Source organism: Dromaius novaehollandiae, chromosome 7 (genome assembly GCF_036370855.1).
Source record: "Dromaius novaehollandiae isolate bDroNov1 chromosome 7, bDroNov1.hap1, whole genome shotgun sequence".
NCBI classification, from domain to species: Eukaryota; Metazoa; Chordata; class Aves; order Casuariiformes; family Dromaiidae; genus Dromaius; species Dromaius novaehollandiae.
In genome coordinates this window covers 28,433,663-28,451,690 of record NC_088104.1, presented here as the reverse complement: position 1 = coordinate 28,451,690, position 18,028 = coordinate 28,433,663, and the positions used below count along the sequence as shown (strand labels likewise).

General features: G+C 43.6%; 1 protein-coding gene and 1 long non-coding RNA gene across 3 annotated transcripts in view; one reads left to right on the top strand and one right to left on the bottom strand.

Moving 5' to 3' along the window:
- Positions 1–3,536, bottom strand: part of ITPRID2 (ITPR interacting domain containing 2) — a 42,011-nt gene extending 38,475 nt beyond the window's left edge. For both annotated transcript variants that reach the window (XM_026110231.2, XM_026110232.2), the window contains exons 1-2: positions 3,125–3,536; positions 2,990–3,038 (exon numbers count right to left, since the gene is read on the bottom strand). In XM_026110231.2, coding sequence (XP_025966016.2) covers positions 2,990–3,038; positions 3,125–3,320 — 245 coding nt within the window. In that variant the 5' untranslated portion in view covers positions 3,321–3,536. The remainder of the gene's footprint in view (positions 1–2,989; positions 3,039–3,124) is intronic.
- Positions 3,537–3,698: 162 nt separating this feature from the next.
- LOC135328866 (uncharacterized) lies at positions 3,699–7,595 on the top strand. Its single transcript, XR_010390005.1, has 2 exons — positions 3,699–5,111; positions 6,696–7,595. It is a non-coding gene; the product is annotated as an uncharacterized LOC135328866 (long non-coding RNA).
- The last annotated feature ends 10,433 nt before the right edge of the window (positions 7,596–18,028 follow it).

The following is an 18,028-nucleotide window of genomic DNA, read 5'->3' as shown; positions in this document are numbered from 1 at the left end:
TGGGAGCTTCAAGGATGCCTCTCGTCCCAGAGGCTTGCTTGCTTGGTCAGCAGTCATGGTCAGGTGTCTTCAGAAACAGGGCAAGGATTTCGCACTGTGCTGTAAAAGCACTTTAAACCTCAGCTTTTAAAGCCTGAACTGGGCAGAAGTGTTTATTTTAAATTTGAAGTGAAAAAAAAAAATCTTTCTGAGGTATTTCAAGAACTCATTTCCTGCATATTCTACAGGAGATAGTTCCTAAATACCTCCAACACTCCCTGTATTACTGGGAGAGTTCAAATATACTGAATTAAAATAATACATGCCACCCCAGAACTGACGAGAAAATTTTGTCTTTTTCTGTCCGTATCACACAACCACTTTTGTTTCCTATGTTAGCCTTACAAAAGTTAAACCTAAAAACCCTCTGTAACCCTTCTTATTACTTCAAACGGCTTTTCAAAATACTGGGGAGAAAGAAAAGAATGCCTTTCTCAAAAGGATGAGATTCCCAAAAGATGAATGAAGCAGAAACTTTGGGCAACATCAGACATTTCCCAAGCCTCTACAGTTACTGTTAGCACTTAGCATATTAGCTTTTCACTGCCTTTTTTTTTTTTTTTTAAATACATCTCTACCAAATTAAATAGTATGGGGTATCAGGAACTCCCCTCTCTCCTGCAAAGGAGATGTGAAATAGAGATGCCAAGCAATTACTGCCCCAAACTGCTAACATAAACATCAGGGGACAACTAGTAATTCTCTTTTCCTCCAAATTATACTACTGTTGATGCCTTTGGAAACAAACAAAGAAATAAATCTTATAAGCAGATCTATTAGGCAGTGGATTAATAATAAGTTATTTGCGCTACTGTCAAAACAGAAAATGAGATGTAAAGAGTCCAAATTTTCACAAAAGCTTATGTAAAACATACAAAATGGGAATGATCACTTTTTAGAAAATCTCTAATAGAGAAAATGCTTCATTTTAGTAACTGAACACTCATTTGTAGTAATGGTCATATTCTGCAATAGAGCTAACTCATAAGAATCTGGTTGTGCAATGGACCAGAAACAGAAGATCAAGTCTGCATATGCTGCCTATACTTTGTAGCAATCAGAACTCCACAGCAAAAAGCACAGTATTATTAAAGAAATAATAATTCTCAGGCAAGACAACAGCTATAAGTTTTCACAGTGACTGTTCTTTTTAACTGCTATCTTTTAAATAATGCAATATAATATCCTTGGGATCATTCTGTCATCTTCTGCAGCGTCCTCTTTTCCTATATACATTGTTAGCACAAGACAATCAGTTCAGCATGCTCATTCCGATTTACAGAGTCACTTTATAACACTGCAAGCTGAATAATCACTTCATTTCATATACTAGCTACTGCCCACATGTGTATTACATAAAAACATACAAATTCAACTATTTTGCAGTTTTAAAGCACAAGGGACTGTGCACTACTTCAAGCAGCTGAGATCTTACTTCTCACAGGTACCAACAGTATATGCATGTACCCTGTATGTTACAGAGTGAGAGGCTAACTCAAGGTTGAACTGCATATTGATGCCAGCCAGCCCCAGGGTAAAATACCACAACATTTAATATGACACTGTATTTAATTTTTTTTTCTTGGGTACAAGAAAATTAAAGCCATTAAAGTAAAATTTAAGATAACTTTAAAAAAAAAAAAAGGAGGGAGGGGCAAATTTTATCCTTGTTAGGAGAACACAAGATATCCTACACAGCTATACTCTAAAAGACTTCTGTGGAAGGGCCACAAAGAGTTTTACATGCTTTAATTAAAGCCTGCATCTCCCTATTAGCAAAATGGTAATTAGTGTTTTATTTCCTTGTGTGTGAAATAAGGGAATTGTATTTTGCACCCTATTTTGTGAATCAATTGCAAACACATTCCACAGAAGCATTAAGTGCCAGATTTAATGACAGACAGTTACTGAAGTGCATAAATAAAACAGCAAGCCTTGGAGTATTATTTACGATTTGTGACCGCTTATTAACTATGCATGTTGTCAATTTGTAGTGGCGTGCTATTCCTTTAACTCTGTACAAAAACGGTAAGGATGACAGGGCCAGGGAACCTTCCAGACAAAAATGCTGCAGAGAAAAGCGACACAGCAGCATTAGGAAGAGTCTCTCTCTCTCTCATGGGCCTCTTCCCCTTCTCCTTCTCTGTTTTCTCCCTCCCCACCCAAAAAAACCAAACTTCTAATAAATCACCAAATCCATAACACTTATATTGAAGGATATGCTGTGCTAGACTAACAGGACACCAGACTTCAAGTAAGTTGGGGAAAATCTTCACCCATTTTGGCATTCTAGAAGAACAGCCTGTGCCATATTTAGGGGATACAAGCAAGATTTCAAGCCTCTTGCTACCAACCCCCCCGCAAAGTCACAGCCCGTACAGACTATGAAAAACTGGATGGCAAGGACCCTGCGGGTACAGGGCAATCCACGCTTCAGACACCGCAGTAAGCTCAGCTCGGCCACTTGCTGGATCAGAAGATCACCAAGGCACAGCCCATCTGAGGTAATTCCACCTTAAGGCAGCTGCTCTCACAGGCAGAGGGAAACCAAACGCGCCAAGCAGGGCAGGTCTTGAACCTTCATCGGCGACTACTGCAAGGCTGTTGCTAGCTTCCTCCCCCCTAAACTCCCTCCAGGCCCGCTAGGATCCAAAAGCGGGAAAGAGGGGGCGAAAGCTGCTGAGAGAGGATGCAGCACTTGGGCTTTTCCACGGCCGAGGATGGAGGGAAGGAGCGCAGCCCGCCCGCTCCCGCACCGACGGCGCTCTGCAGCGGCAACGCACACGGCGCGTGGGTCCCGTCCCGGGCGGGGGTCGCTCCGTGGGGCGGCCGTGGGGCAGCCCCGCTCCGGGCGGACGCGCACGCCGCGGCCCGGGCAGGATGCGCGGGGCGCTCCCGGCCCCGACGGCGGCACTTGGGGCCCCGACGGCTGGCGCGGGGCCGCGCTCACCTGCAGTCCTTCAGCCATATCGCGATCTTCTCGTTGGGGACGCCGTGCCCTGCGGGGAAGCGGAGAGGAGCCGGGCTGTGAGCGCTGCCCGCCCGCGCAGAGCGGCCCCGGCCCCCGGCGCCGCCGCGCACCGACCTGCTGCTGCGGCCGGCGGCAGCTTCCCGCCGGCGAGGTCCTCCGCGTCCTGCTCCGCGTCCTGCTCCCGGTCCTCCGCCGCGGCGGCCGCCGGCTCCTCCGCCTCCGACGCCTGCCAGGAGTCGCGGCTCCGGGCCCAGGCCTTCCTCTTCTGCGTCGCCCCCTGCCGCTCCGCCGCCGCCGCGGGCTCCTCCATGGCGCTTCGCCGGCGCCCGCCGCACGGAGCCAGCCCGCGGGCCGGGGGCGGGGGCGCGGCCGGGCACGGGCAGCCCCGCGGAGCCGCCCCGCGCCGCCCACGCGCGCACCGGCCCCGCGCCCGCGCGCGTCGCTGCCCCGCGGTCCCGCAGGTGCGAGCCCGGCCGCCGCCCCGCGGGGCCCGCCCGGCTCCCGCTGCTGCTGCTGCCGCCGCGGCGCGGGGGGACGTGGGGCCGCCCGAGGCGCGGCCGGGCCGGGCGCGGGGGCCGCTGCCGCCGTACTCACATATCGCGCGCCGGGGAGGCGGCGGATGCGCCCGGCCGGGCTGGGCACGGCGGCGGCGGCGGCTCTGACTTCCTCATACCGCGGCGCGGGGAAAACTTGGCGGCCACGTGACGGCAGCGGGGCCGGCGGCGCGCTCGCCTCCTGCCGGGCCGCGACGGGGCCGCCCGCGCCGGTCCGCACCGGCCCGCGGGCGTCGGGGCAGCGGCGGGCAGCGCGGGGAGGCGGCGGGGCAGAGGCCGGCGGGGCGGCAGCACGGCGGGAGGAACGGGCGCAGCGAGAAGCCCCCGGCTCGGCCCGCGCCCCGGGGAGCGAGGGGCCGCAGGGCCTGCGGCGAGAGGAGCGCGGCCACCGCCCGGGCCGGCGCGCGCAGCGCTGGCGGTACCGCGCGAGCCGCCGGGCGTCCTGCGTAGTGCGCTCCATGGGCCTGCGTGACCCGCCCGGGGCGCTGAAGCCGCCAGGGTTGGCTGGAGCCCGGCCGAAGCCGAGTCCCAGCGAGGAAGGCCGCGCTAGAGGCCGCGCTCGTTAAGAGCCGCTGCTCAGCCCCGTCGCCGCGGGAGCGGTGCTTGGCCGCGGCGTCGGGGCAGCACCTGGGCCCCGCACGGCGCCAGCAGCCAGCCCGTCGCCTGCCCAGCGGGCGCGTTCCCACCGTTGCCGCCGGGAAGCAGCCCGGGGCTGGTCCCGCTGGCTGGCGGCTGCCGTCGCGGCGTGGGCCCGCGGGGCTCCGCTGGTGGCGGGACGAGATGGCGACTGCCGGGCACGAACGGCGAGGGGGAGCGGTGGGCTCCGAAGGTTTAGCTGGCCTTGCAGGCAGGCAGGCAGAGGGGGTCAGGTGCCTTTTGTTTAAAAGCGAATCTGCCTGTGGATCTGCCTCGTTAGTGGTACTCAATAAATAGATAATTTTTACTACAGATAAGAAACTACAACAATATCCTTTTGTTTTCCAGCTTCAGAGGTCAAACGTTTCAAGGAATTTGTGACTTTTTTTTCCCTGACAGAAAAAATTTGACTTAATGAAAGCAAAACATTTCTTCTCTTTCCTAACCCTTCCAAACTATGCACTATTTTACATACGTGTGCTCTTCCTAAGATTTGTCTCTCCCCATTCTATGAGCCTTTTTCCTAAATACGCTTTAGTTTTCTGAGTGTATTGTATTTAAATTAAGATGGAAGAACACTACTACTGTGAAAGTGTATTTATCTTGTACTTAAAAGCGTTTATGGCCATGTGTTCGGAAATTGCAGTTTTTAATGCAGCGTTTTTTTTTAAACAGAGCAAACTGCACTTGAACCTTCCTTGTTGATTCTCAAAATAATCAAAGTTTTATCAACATGGTATAAACATACTACATATTTTTGCATAAGCAAACACGGAACGTGTTTGAAGCCAGTCCTGTCCTCGGTGAGATGAGTTCACAGCTTCAGTGCCTGCCTCTCCCATCAGACACAGATCGCTCCGCACAGCCCCGTCGGTGGGGAAGGCTTTGCACTTGGCTGGTGCCACACGCAGGTATATCTGTACAGTCAGGATCTAAGTACTGTTTTTTCTGGGTTTGTTAGTAAGAGCCTAGCATGCCATTTCAACAAAATAGCCAATATTTCTATTTTATGCATACACTTATTTAATATTCCTATTAACAATGAATCTTTGAGGTTAGCGAGTCTGTCCGTGAGCTGTTACAGAATTCTGTGGGTGGTAGGGAAAATTGTGAGAAATTCGACTACTCCAGTGGTTACGCTGCTTCTCAGGGGAACACAACAGCTTCTGGGAAGTACCAGTTTCATTGGCACAGCTAAGGTTGAACAGTTGGAAGTTAAAAACTGCTACTGTCTGCCATGCCAGTACATCCTTACAGGGTTCTTAATCCACAAATTGCTGGCAGTATTATCTGTAATTGCTTGTCTGTTGTGACAATACATACTGAGAGTACGTCTGAAATGTAAACAGCAGTTAGTTTTTTGCAAAGAAAAACTGCAATGTCAAATATGTACAACATTGCACTCTCACTTGGACCTTTATGCCATCCCAGTAGCACCCTTTTGACTGTATGGATAAGGATTGCACGTCATTTCCTGTACTAACTGGATATTTTCTGTCAGGAAAATACCTGGCTTGGTATTTCTTTTAGTAGTTGAAAAGTGTTTTTCGTTTAAAAAAAAAAACCTTCTCTTGATTCATAATATAATTTACTAGCTCTGTCTTCAAGGAAATGATTGGTAGGGGGAGAGAACCCTGTCAAGTCATACTGTTATGTAAATCGGGCCAGCTTTTCTTCCAAATTATTTTTGAGACTATTCAAATTAAAATGCATGGGAAGTAGATAAGAAAGAAGCTGAACTTTATACTACAGTATAGATTCCTAAAGTAAGATTTAGAAATACATGCACCACAGCAGCACTACAAGGCATAATGGTAAAAAAAATACGCATTTTAAGAGTGAGTGTGTGTGTGTATGTGCGCACGCGTGTGTGCACATGTGTGTACACGCACATACAGATACAATTTAGCCGAAGGAATCCCACTAAGTTAAATTACTGTCTTTTGTTAAGAGCAAAAACATTTCAACTGAACAGGACTTAGTTCAACTTTGGCCTACAGAGGATTCTTTCAGGTACAGCATTGTCTAAAAAAATACATTCCTACATAATTCAGAAAGACATAAATAAGGTGCTTCCACTATTTCCCTTGGGGACCTGTTCCAATGCCAGAATTCTTCGTTAGTAACACTTCCCTCCTATATTAGGCCTTCGTTTTCCTATCCTTTTGGCAAGAGCAGATTTTTTTTTTCCTGCTATATCTGTACTTTGAGGGAACCTTTGCTGTTTAGGCGGCTCCACACAATTTATCAGGATCCTTCCACAGCGCTTGCCTAAGCCCTGGAGGTTGAACAGTTCACAGAGGCTAGCGGGTCCCCGGGAGGAGTCCCTGGGGGAGGCAGCACCGGCAGAACCTGCCTTTCTGCCTCCCTTGCCTTCACCGGACCTCCCTGGGAACAGCAGACATTTGGGGAGGGGGGGCAGAGTAGATGGCAACCTGAGGTGCTTTGAATTGGCCAGACTTGAAAGCTCTCTCATCTGTTTTCCGTATCAACAGAGGACTAAGCCCGCCCCACCAAGATGACCACCTCCAGTGGGACGATGAGCTGTCCGTCTGCTCGCAAAGCCCCATCGCGCCGATTGCCACCTGGAGAGGATTCCACAACCACACAAGCAAGCAGTGTATACAGATGCTTCCAGACAGTGCAGTTAGGAATCTGTTTACATCCCAGAATAAAACAAGAAACAAACACAAATCTGTGGATGACTAGGAATCATCAAAAGCAAGTTATCCCCTTGATTACAAATTCCTAACTCCCATCGCTCTGGAACGTGCAGGAGAGGGCAGAACCCAACCTCTCTGTGAAAGACAGGCTCTGTATATACCAGTCCTGCGTGTAGTGCCACTTAAAATGTCTTTTGACAGAAGAAATGGGAGTAATTTTAAAGGCTGTAGCATTGAAAGTAGTGATGCAGTAAGAAAGAAAAACCTTTGCTAGGCTTCGCAATTGCAGTAAAAACCAGTTCTTGACAAGAGGAGAAACTTCATGTTCCAGTCTAGCATAGGTCTGATCTTAGGACAAGCAGTTATAAGCCAACAATATTTCATGACTACAGTTGGATTTCCATCTTGTTGGTTTTTTCCAGACAGAAGAGAGGAGGAGCTAATAAACAAAACACCTTAGCAAACATCATAACAAAAAATATTCCTACATAGTAACAGAACTATGATAAATATTGTGTGGTTATTTGCTTTGGCAGGGTCTGCATTTAAGAGCAAGAGAATGCATGAAGAAACACACAACCCAGTGTCATGTACATCATTAAAGTTTCCACAGATCCATTTTAGTAAATGCACTTTGTTAAATTAAGAAATTTCTTTCTGAGCCAAGATTACTTAAAAAAAAAAGTCTACTGAGGCCTCTGTTATATTATAAATGAAAATGACAACTGGCAAGACCCCAGTGGTATCTATTCTATGTCAGAGGAAAAGGTCCTGCTGCTGCCTTTACCGGTGTTTCAGTTTAGATGGCCCACTACCAGGACTGGCAATGGGGTTTCCTGACTTCTCCATTATACATCCTGGTCTGCAAGTGGAAGCAAAAGGCTGGAGGTTAATCTCTGCAGAACTGCCCTGAGGTGGCGGTGGCTGGGGAGGGTGCTGCTTCGCCTGGCTTTGGCAACTTCCCAGCTTCTCCAAGTATCTCAGCTCCCTGCTCCTTCCAGTACAGTGATGGTAGGAGCCAGATCGGCAGGTCTTTCTCCCACAGAGCACCTGTAGGCTTTCTCTCCAGGTTGCTCTCTTGCTGTCTACCAGTGGAAATGTCTTTTTTTTTTTTTTCCTGGTCTCAGGTCTTCTTCTATTGTCTAAGGTCTTTCGGCAGCCTTGTCTCCCTCAGAATGCTGACATTAAGCATGCCAGGACTATCTGCCATTTTAGACCTTTGAAGATTTGCTTAATACACTTAAAAAAGAAAACCTCACCTTTTTCATATCATCATGGCTTGCAAGAATGTATGCTGAACAATTGCAATACTATATTGTTGAGGCATACTATTTTATATATAAGCATATGTATATATATAAAATACATGCTATTGTTGAGAATAGAATGTCTTCTTCTATCCTATGAAATATATATGCCATAAAATAACATTATGCATTTTGTATTTTTTCTAAGCTTTCATTTTTTAATTTTACATTTAAAATGAAAAGTTGCAAGTTAATCACATCTGAAGTGTTATGCAAGTTATCTTTCTCTGTAAAGAGCTAAATCGTATCCTTGATTTGGAACCATCACTGTTACAAGACAGATGTTCTCTCTCAAATATATGGAGTGGAAATGATGGAAAATAACCTGGCAGTTTTAGTCTAATAAATTAAATTGTTAGGACAGCCTCTATGGCTTTGCCAGTCATTTCGTTTATGTGTGAGTGATATGCATGATGTTTCTATAAGGTAAGAAACTAATGCATTAAAAATAATGCAAAAATATATCTCCTTGTAGTAGTAGGCTCTTTGCTAAACCAAATTTTTTCTGTTTTATAAAGTGACTTGTGTTTCTAGGACTTCTTGCAGCCAGAGGAAGGAGGAAAAAACCCACTTCCGTTAGGGCGTTTACAAGAACTATAGCATAGCAAGAGGAAGTTTCTAAAGGAAGAGCCGGATATCTGTATTGAAGTGGATTACAGCTGCACCACCAAATCAGATGAAGACAGATAAGGCCTAGTATACATAAATGTACGAAAACAAATGCCATGAGGAAGAGGCAAGAGTAAGAGTGGCTTTCAGTCTTCCAAGGTGTAAATGCACGCAAGTCACTCAGTTATGTCAGTGGGACGTTAAGATCTTCTCCAAGAAAGCAGGCTAAGGGAAAAATACTGCAGATGTTGGATATTGAGACTGGGTTCATTTTAATTTCAAATCTGCTTCTGTTCATTTCATCATTCAAGATGGTCTTTTTTTAAAGTTAGTGTCTCTGTTCATTCTTTTTTTAATATAACTCCCCAGTTATCATTTGATTTACTTTTTTTTTCTTTATCTATATTGTATATTCTATTTTTGCCTCATTACTCAGGGTCCAATAAGTTTTTTCCAATATAACGTGTTATCTGAATATCATCCTTACAAGACTACAGCATTAGAACAATATCCACTAACGCACTTGTAACCTATACTACAGAATTCCATACTTTATTTTTATAGTTGAACTACAAGTAAAAGACAGTCATTTCATTTATAAAGATGCATACCATTCCTTTTCATCAGCTTCAAATGTTATACGTGCTCCAAATGACTGATAAAGGAACTAGATATGAAAAATAGAGGAGAAAGGTATTTACCTGCACTTGAAAAAAAATTTTTTTTTTTTATTCTCTGCATTAAGAAGCACTGTACTAATATCTTTAGTCCTGCTTCTGGTCTCACTGAAATCACTGATAAAATTGTGTATTTAAAAGAACTAAACTTTTTGACATACATTGTTAAAATGTATGTTAACAGGTATGGAGTAGCTGTTACATAATTCACTGTCAAACAGTGATCTAGAGGAAGAGAAGGAAGAGAAATCAGGCTATCCAGGCCTAACCAACATATATTTCCTTCCAAATTCATTCAGGGAAAAAAAAAAAACATAACACCTCACTGGTTAGTTTTTCTGCAGTGAATCAATTAAATTAAGTTTCCATCAGCTCCAGAATGGAGCTAGTTTAGTTTCCTATGGATTTAGGTTATGTGGTTGGATATTTTTGCTTCCATTAAGCCTTCCATCATCGGAGCATCTATAATGTTTTTCTCTTCTGTAGATTCTCTATTGGCTGATAATGAGTGATTTCGTGATACAACCCTTGCCTCTCTTCTGTCCAGCTATCTATTTCATGAAACACACTGACACTTAATATCATCAAATCCTCTTCCCTCTCTAGAATTGGGCTGAAACTGGCCAGTCAGTTCAGAAATTATGGACAGCAAGAGGGGAGGAAGATAACCTGTATAAGCTCTGTTTTCTTAGGAAAAGTAGTAAAAAATAATATATATATATATGTACACACACACACATACACACACACTTAAGATTTTGAAAAATCGTTCCTCCTCACAAAGTTCACACAGAGTCTGCATATAAGCAAATATAGAGGACAAGTCCCTGGTTTGTCATCTGGAATGGAACAGTTCAGTGTGTGTGATCAGTTAGTTATGAAAAGGAACAGTCAGATATATTTACCCAATGTGCCAGTTCATTTGTGGACTTGGCTCAGCTCTAAAATGAATGCATTTCCTGTCCTCGGGAAATACAAAAAAATCCAGAGCAATAATACTATTGGCTTAAAGGCGTTGGCCAAGTTATCCTACTGCTAGTCACAACTATAGGATAAAAGCACTACGGAGAAAATCCTAAACTGAAAACAGTAAGTGTTCCCAAGCAAAACCACAGCTAAGATATGCTGGAAAAATCTTGGGGTATGCATATTATTTGGTATAAATTACATACACATAATGCTAAGACATCAGCTCAAACTGAATAAAACTCAAAATGTCATTGATATATATTCAGTCATTGGCGCCGAGAGCATAAAGCAGCGGGTGGGAAAGAGCTTGCACATAGCAAGGCATTTCAGGCTTTAGGATTCATTCTGGCCAACACTGGGCCAACAAAAGACTGTAATTAAAAGAACATTGCAGCAGGAAACAGAAGAAAATTTTATCTATATTTAAAACGCCAGTTTATAGTCCCATTAAAATAAAGCTGGAATCAAAGGGACAAAACGATTTTTTTTGTTCCATCATACATAAAGTAAGTGGTTCCAAGCTCAGGAGTAATCAAAGAATCATAAGAGATCAGGCTTGCTGTGGGAAGCTGCTTGAGGAACAAAAGGCATATTTTACTTCATGATCTCTCGCTCGCTGATCAATAAATTCTAAAGAAAGATTTATACAGTTCAGTAACTCCCTGATGAGTCACTATACTATTTAAACTCTTTTCATAGACATTTATTGGTCAGATGATATCATTCTAAAGAGGATTTTCCAGTCTAACAACTCCATCTTGTACGTATTTTTAAATGTTTATAGATGGATACTACAGTGTTTGGAATACAGGATATTTCTTTAGCTGACTGGTTAGAGTCCAGTCTGATCCAGTAGCAGCCAACAGTCGTCCCTGGCCTGCAACTCTTTGGAGACTTCTGCGAATTCATTTGATGTGGTCAACATAAGTAGCTCCCACTGGGCAGAAGTCCAAGTCACAAAAGCGTCACATTTTGTGCTAATCGGGTACCTCGCTGCAGCCTGCAGTCCAGGCTGGCAAGCCCTTTGCGCACAGAAGTCTCATTAACTTTAAACGCAGCTCCTTAAAGAACATAGACAGGACTGGATTTCTTGGTACTGGTAAAAGTGATGCCAAAAATAAATGGGAATAGAACCCATGTTACACAGAGGAATGATTCCATTACATAGAAGCTCAAAAGCCTTCTGGTAAATAATAACCAGCAAGCTTCATCAGTCCAGCCCCCTTTAAATACTAAATTAATATGGCCTTTGGGAGCATTTATTAATTCAAACTCATGTGATTCCAAGCCCTGAACCCTGCCAGGGATTTTCCCCTCCATTTAATAGATTAAGATATTAACTGAAAGTCCAATTGCAGTATCCAAAAAAAATAACTCATGCCTCTTTAAAATTAGCTATCATCCAGAGGAAAACTTTCCTTACTTGCTGGGAATACTTTCCTTGTTTGCATGTTGCCTGAGTGGCTTGTTAAACGCACAGAGTTCTTATTTCCCGCAGACGGAGAGCCCTTCCCTTCGGTCAGCTCGTGCTCTCCTGCACACGCTAACGCCTGTGCCTCCTTCCCACCGCACCGTCGCTTGTACAGCAATGGGCCCGGTTATCACAAGCAGAAAATTGTAGGCAGTAGATATGGAAGGGTGAGAAAAAACTGCCCTACCAAAGATAAGGACTCTGCCTGTTGTGTAAATAAGTTAAAAGTTAGCTTGATTAGGGGAGATAATACGGAGCACAGCACCTAAAGGATAAGAATGGGACAGACTTCTACCGAGGCTCTTATCGTGGTCATTAGAGTCCGAGGCATTCAGCTGCGATGGTGTTTTTTGGTGCATCTTTCTCTTCAGTAGGCTTCTAACCTCACCATGGCAAACGATGGGTCAGTGTACCTTGAGCCAGGGCTTCCTGACACCACCAGAAGTCCTCTTTTAAACACTGCTCATACATCAGTAAGGCTTTGCTAGTATTGGAAAACCTGCATTATATTAAAAAAATCCATTAATAATGTTTAAAACTATTTTGACCTTTCCATGAATTAAGGTAGTTGTACTGCATTTAAAAAACATGCCATCCATGGTCCTCCCTTCCTCTGTCCCATGCTCTTGTGATTGTAGGGACCAGATGTGTTGTACCCTGACGCGTATTAAGTGTCACTACTGTCATGCTAACAGCTGTTAATCCTATAAACTGATCTGCGCCCATCCTGCTTTGCCTCCGTGTCTGTGCTTTTCGGAACTTTCGATGTACACAGAGCAAAAGCGGAGCTCTGAATCCCAGTGTCTTCCTACAGAAAAGGATGCTCTTCCCTCCTGAAGACGTGCTGGCACACAGCAAGATGCCACGTGTGCAGCGAGGGCAGGTTGGGGTGTCCTCTGGAGGGAGCACATGAGGCTGTGTTGGGATGCGGGGTGGGATCCCCTCCTGAGACATGGGGGGAGAAGGAGGAGGAGGCGGCTCCCGAGCCCACCACGGCGCTTGGATCAGCAGCCCCCGTGAAGAGGTGACGCCTCGGAGGGATGCCCTCTGCCCCCAGCGTTCGGACCAGCCCAGGGAGGTCAAGAAGGATGATAAGGAAAGGAGGAGACCCCTTTTCCTCCCTGCTGCCCTCTGCAGCCCCGCTGGCACCCATGCCGATGGTTTAGCCATGCCATGGCGCTAAGTGATACTGCGGTAACTGTTTTGGTAGCAGTATTGAGAAACGTTTGAATGGTATTGCCTGTCACTGAAATACAGCTCACGCAATCAAAGATGCAGAGAAATCAAGGTTCAGAGTGGCCTGACATTTGAAAACATATCAGTACCTTTCTAAGAGAATAGTATTCAAAGATCAGGACACTTTTTCCCCCTCAATCATTAAAGAAAGTGTGTTAACAGTGCACTTTCACAGCCAAAGTTAAGTTTTGAACTGGAGTTCTCCAGAACAATAGCCATAGGTCTCAGGGATCCAAAAGCTTTAGTTTCGCAAGCTGGATTTGATCAGAATGCCAGAGTTAACATTTGTGGGAAAATGGTCATTTTAGTGACCATTACTAGGCTTCTCAAAATCTCATCCCTCACAGGAAAACAGTGGCATCTCCAATGAAAGAGAGCCCCAGTACCTCCAGCTCACTGCCAGCTTTGATGTACCATACTTTCTGATACATTTTTTTCCAATGGATACATCCACTCAAAAACACACAGACAAGATCACACAGAAAGACTTATTTATAGAATTGCAAGGCAATTCATCTCATTAAGCCAGCACAATATTATAGGAAACTTGTCTCCTTGTTGAAAGGAGGTCTTGCTTGTATGGAAACTAGGGCTGAAGAAAGAAACAGTGTCCCAGTATTTTCAGTTATGGCATTCTTTGTTTTAACGATTACATGTGAAGGAATAATTATCCTGGCACTAATGAGCACACCACAGGCTGGAAGCTTTTTATTTGCCTGTTATTGTTTGTATTATAAGCGCTAAAGTGAAATGACGCAAGTGCCCTTTTCGTTGTCATATTGTTTGCTTTAGCTTTCATTGGATCTAAGCCAACGGTACCTTTACGTAGGCTCCTGTATAATTAAGATAGTGTGCACAGCCTCTAAAAGGAAATCATTAAGAGTCTCTTGGAGAGAATGCACTGATTTCCATGTCTGTGCCTTTTAAGTCGGTATAGCTCACCCTATCAATTAACTTCTTGATAGTCCAGGCATACTTTAAATACTAATCCTATTTTAAACTTCTAAAGATGTTTTCAGCTGAAAAAATTCAAGACACTTTGTAGGCTGTAATTCACTTGTTACAGACGTGACTCTTATTTTTCCTAATTTTATGACATCTGTTTCTAAACCAGAGAAATCCCACACTTTTGTAAAAGCTTGTTTTTTTCCAGAAACACCTTATATAGACTTATTTAAAGAGTTATAAAAGATGTAACAAAGCCAAAAAAACAACTCCACAGAACCACCTTTCGTAATAGCTGGCAGACCTCTTGGTTAGAAAATTTAAATCCACAAAAATTAGAAGAAACAGCTACACTACCGGGGAAGAAATGTAGTAGGTTAGCAACTGAACCAAGAGGGTAAAGAAACATGAAGTTTTGCAGTTTATCTGATCACCTGCAGTCACAGGCACAAAGCATATACCTTCCCGTTGTTTGCAAGCGACAAGCTTTTATTGCTACAAGTTCTGCAGGGCTTCTGTATCAATTCCCAGCAAGGTGTGGGGCCTTCTGATAACGGGTTATCATTGCTGTAAATTTTCCAGGCTACTGTGTGTCTGGTTATAGCCTGTCCTCCCTCATTCCAGGCAGCACACCCACACCCAAATCTTGAGGTGCTTCTGCATTGAAATATATGTATCATTAGACTAAGTGACATGTATCTACAGTACTATCTACCTTTCTTTTTTAATGTTTTGTTATGATTTTGAATGGACTAATAATAGCACATGGTCTTTCAGTTTGAAATCTGACAATAATCTTCCTCATACTGGAAGTCAGGGGAATTCTATTCCTCTGCTTTACAACTCAATTTCTACCCAGCAAAAGATCTTAAACTACAGATGGTGTATGAACAATGTGGGAACCATCACTATTAGCTTCTTTTCAATATCTCTTCTTAAGACCTCACAATGGATGACAGTCCTCTGTTCTAGATCTAATGGATCAACACGACACCGTAAAACTAAACCTTATCCACTATATGAGGGGAAAAACCTTTGCTACTGTTGTGCTCACCTGCCTGTATTATGAGCTTAAGCTAGGGATTGATTTCTGCCGCCATTAAAACCAGTTCAAAAATTTAGTAGACTCCAGGGGAGTTTTGACGTCTGAAGCTGTTCACTTAAGTAAGAATTAATAAACAAATACACATACAGTAACTGTATGTTGTATTTCTATGTGTAGAAGATCAATGTACAACACTGAAGAACAGTTATTGAATAGTTGTTTGGAAAATTCTTAAATCTGTAACTTAAGATTAGTGTGTATGAAACCAGAAACTGCTTGACCCAACATGCTTTAGTTAAAATTGTATCAAAGTAATTATAAAACCTGATTAAACAAGGCTTCATTCCCACATGCAACTCCACCTTATTGCCTTGGCAAAGCCATGAAATGGTAACACCCTTTAGCTGGTTTTCACAAAACTCATTAACAATTAATAAAAGTAGAATTGAGGAGTTTATTTCCAACATACTGTTGGTGTCTAAGGAATCGATGTTTACTGATGAAGAATGGTGTTTACGAAAAAAACCCGCACAGAACTGGCTTAACTGTGTTCCCGTTTTCTCTCCGACTTCAAAGGAAGCAGAGTCAGTGCAACACGGAGGACTTCTGCGAGTCACACCCAGACTACCCCAGTAATGTTCTCCTGCCAGGTGAAAAAAATGGTTTTCTTCCCAAAAGGTCCTAGAGCTCTCAGTAGCAGATTGCTAATAAAGTATTCCCACTTCAGAAGTCAATTAGAAAAGAAAGTAAGTTGCCCTACATACAGGTGACCTTTTTACAAAACTTCCAGGCTGTAGCCTTTTGCAAGTCTTCTGTGCATTACAGTGTATCCCAATACATAAGTTATTGAAAACCAATGCTTTATATCAGTTATATTGAATATTATATTGTATATTGCAAGCCTACTGCTTGCTAGAAAATTAAATTCTAAGCTTTTAATGGTGAGGGCTACCAGCCATGCTCCTATTTAGCCCTAGATAGGTTGCATGAGGTTTTTGGAAGCTATTAAGACAGTTGAAATAAAGTAGCTAAACTGAGTCCTTCATCTGTACCATCAAGGATCACCTGAACAATCTAATTTTAATTGTATTCCAACCTGTCACCCACTTCTGGAAAAAAGTCAACAGCAAAAACTCATCCACCCCCATCCTTTGCAAACTTTCCATGTTTCTTTTATTTAAATGAAGAAAGAAACTTGCAATATTTTTCAGACTAGTCACAGTATTTCTGTCTCAGAAATTTGTCCTCCTATAAAGCCAATGTGACTATGGTGTCAAACCAATTATTTTTTAGCCTTTGCTAACACAAATAGGAAGTGGATTGGAGAAGTGAAGTGAATGACAGCATTCCCTTCTACTGAAGATCACAAAAATAGGATACTATCAGAAGATTTTTTTGCTAGAGTAAATTGAAGGCAGCTAGACTCTCCCGTTCTTCCTTGACTTCATATGTATGCCATACCTATGGCATTTTAAAGGTGAATTCCTTGTAATTCAGCATTTCCAAATAGTCAGCTCAGACAGTATTCTGTCGCACTGTGGGGATACAGGGACTGCCCCGCCAGCTTTCCAGGGGCATTGAGTGCCGGTACTGCTAGAAGGATTTTGGCCAGGAGTGCTCTCCATCAGGCACAAGGGAGCATCACTGCTACCATGAGCATGAGCAAAAAGACATTTCACAGCCCTGGGCAGACTCCTCAAAGCATGATAAAGCAGCTTGAGATAAAGTACGCTGAAGTCATTCAGATTAGGTTGAAGCTAACAAAAAGAACAGGAATCCTCATGAAGTTATGTCTATAGGAAATGGGTATGTTTGTACCATGTCCTGATAGTACAGAGACAAAACTTTACTGGAAGTCCAAGCATCAGGAAAATGGTGAGTGTCCATGGATGCAGCAACGCTGCTCCCAAGCAAGAGTGGCAAGCAGCTGTACCTGAGGGAGCTTCTTGAGGTGTGGCTTTAGCAAATACACAAACATACCAGGTGATGTAATTTCTGCTATTACTTTCTCTAAGAAAGGAGAATTGAAGCAATTAAAAGCCAAAATAAAGTAATTGCTTCCAGATCTGATAAATAAATGCACCCACAGCAATCTGGCCTATTGCATTTAGTCCCCAGGCAGAAAGAGTTGCTTATGTACTTGTTCCCACTGGATTTTAGGTGATTCAGTAAGGTCTGCTGAACCTGTAAGTTGTACAGATTCAGAATCTGTCTTAAAATAAACTGTTTATCTAAGAGGAAAGAGGATATTCAGCAATTTAAGTCCCTTTAAAAATAATGCAACATTCAAGTCTCTGTCAAAGAGGCAATGGATATGGACAACAACCTGGAAAAATCTCCCAGGCTCTGCATATCTTTCATGAATTGACAACCTTCTGGTGTCCCCCACCTTGGTGCATACCTGTGGCACTGTGGCTTTGGACAGAGATGCTGGTGCTAGCAGGTCCCCACTGTGGTAGAGCAGTGCCTTCTCGATTAAAACATTCCTGATATTGACAAGCCTGGGTTTCTGACCAGAAACACTCAAGCTTTTAGCAGGAGAAAAGCAATTGCTTTTTAATTCCTGAAAAATCTGTGACAGAAAAATAAGAGGAAGATGTTCAAAGCTGAATGTTTCCTCTGATCAGAAGCTAAGATACTGGCATTGACCAGTACTATTTAAGAATGATGTTAGTAGTCATTTTTCTTTAATTAGATCCTTTCATGATAAAGTTGTTATTGGTAAGTCTTCAATAATAAGTTACTGAAGCCCCATGAAGTCACATGCACCCTCATTAGTACAGATGTTTAATTTGGCTCCTTGTTCTCATGGTAGTAAAAAAGTGGAAATATATAAATACAATGAATATTAATTCAAAAGTATTGCCCTTTTCAAAGCATTGCAAAATAGTCCTAGTCACATGATT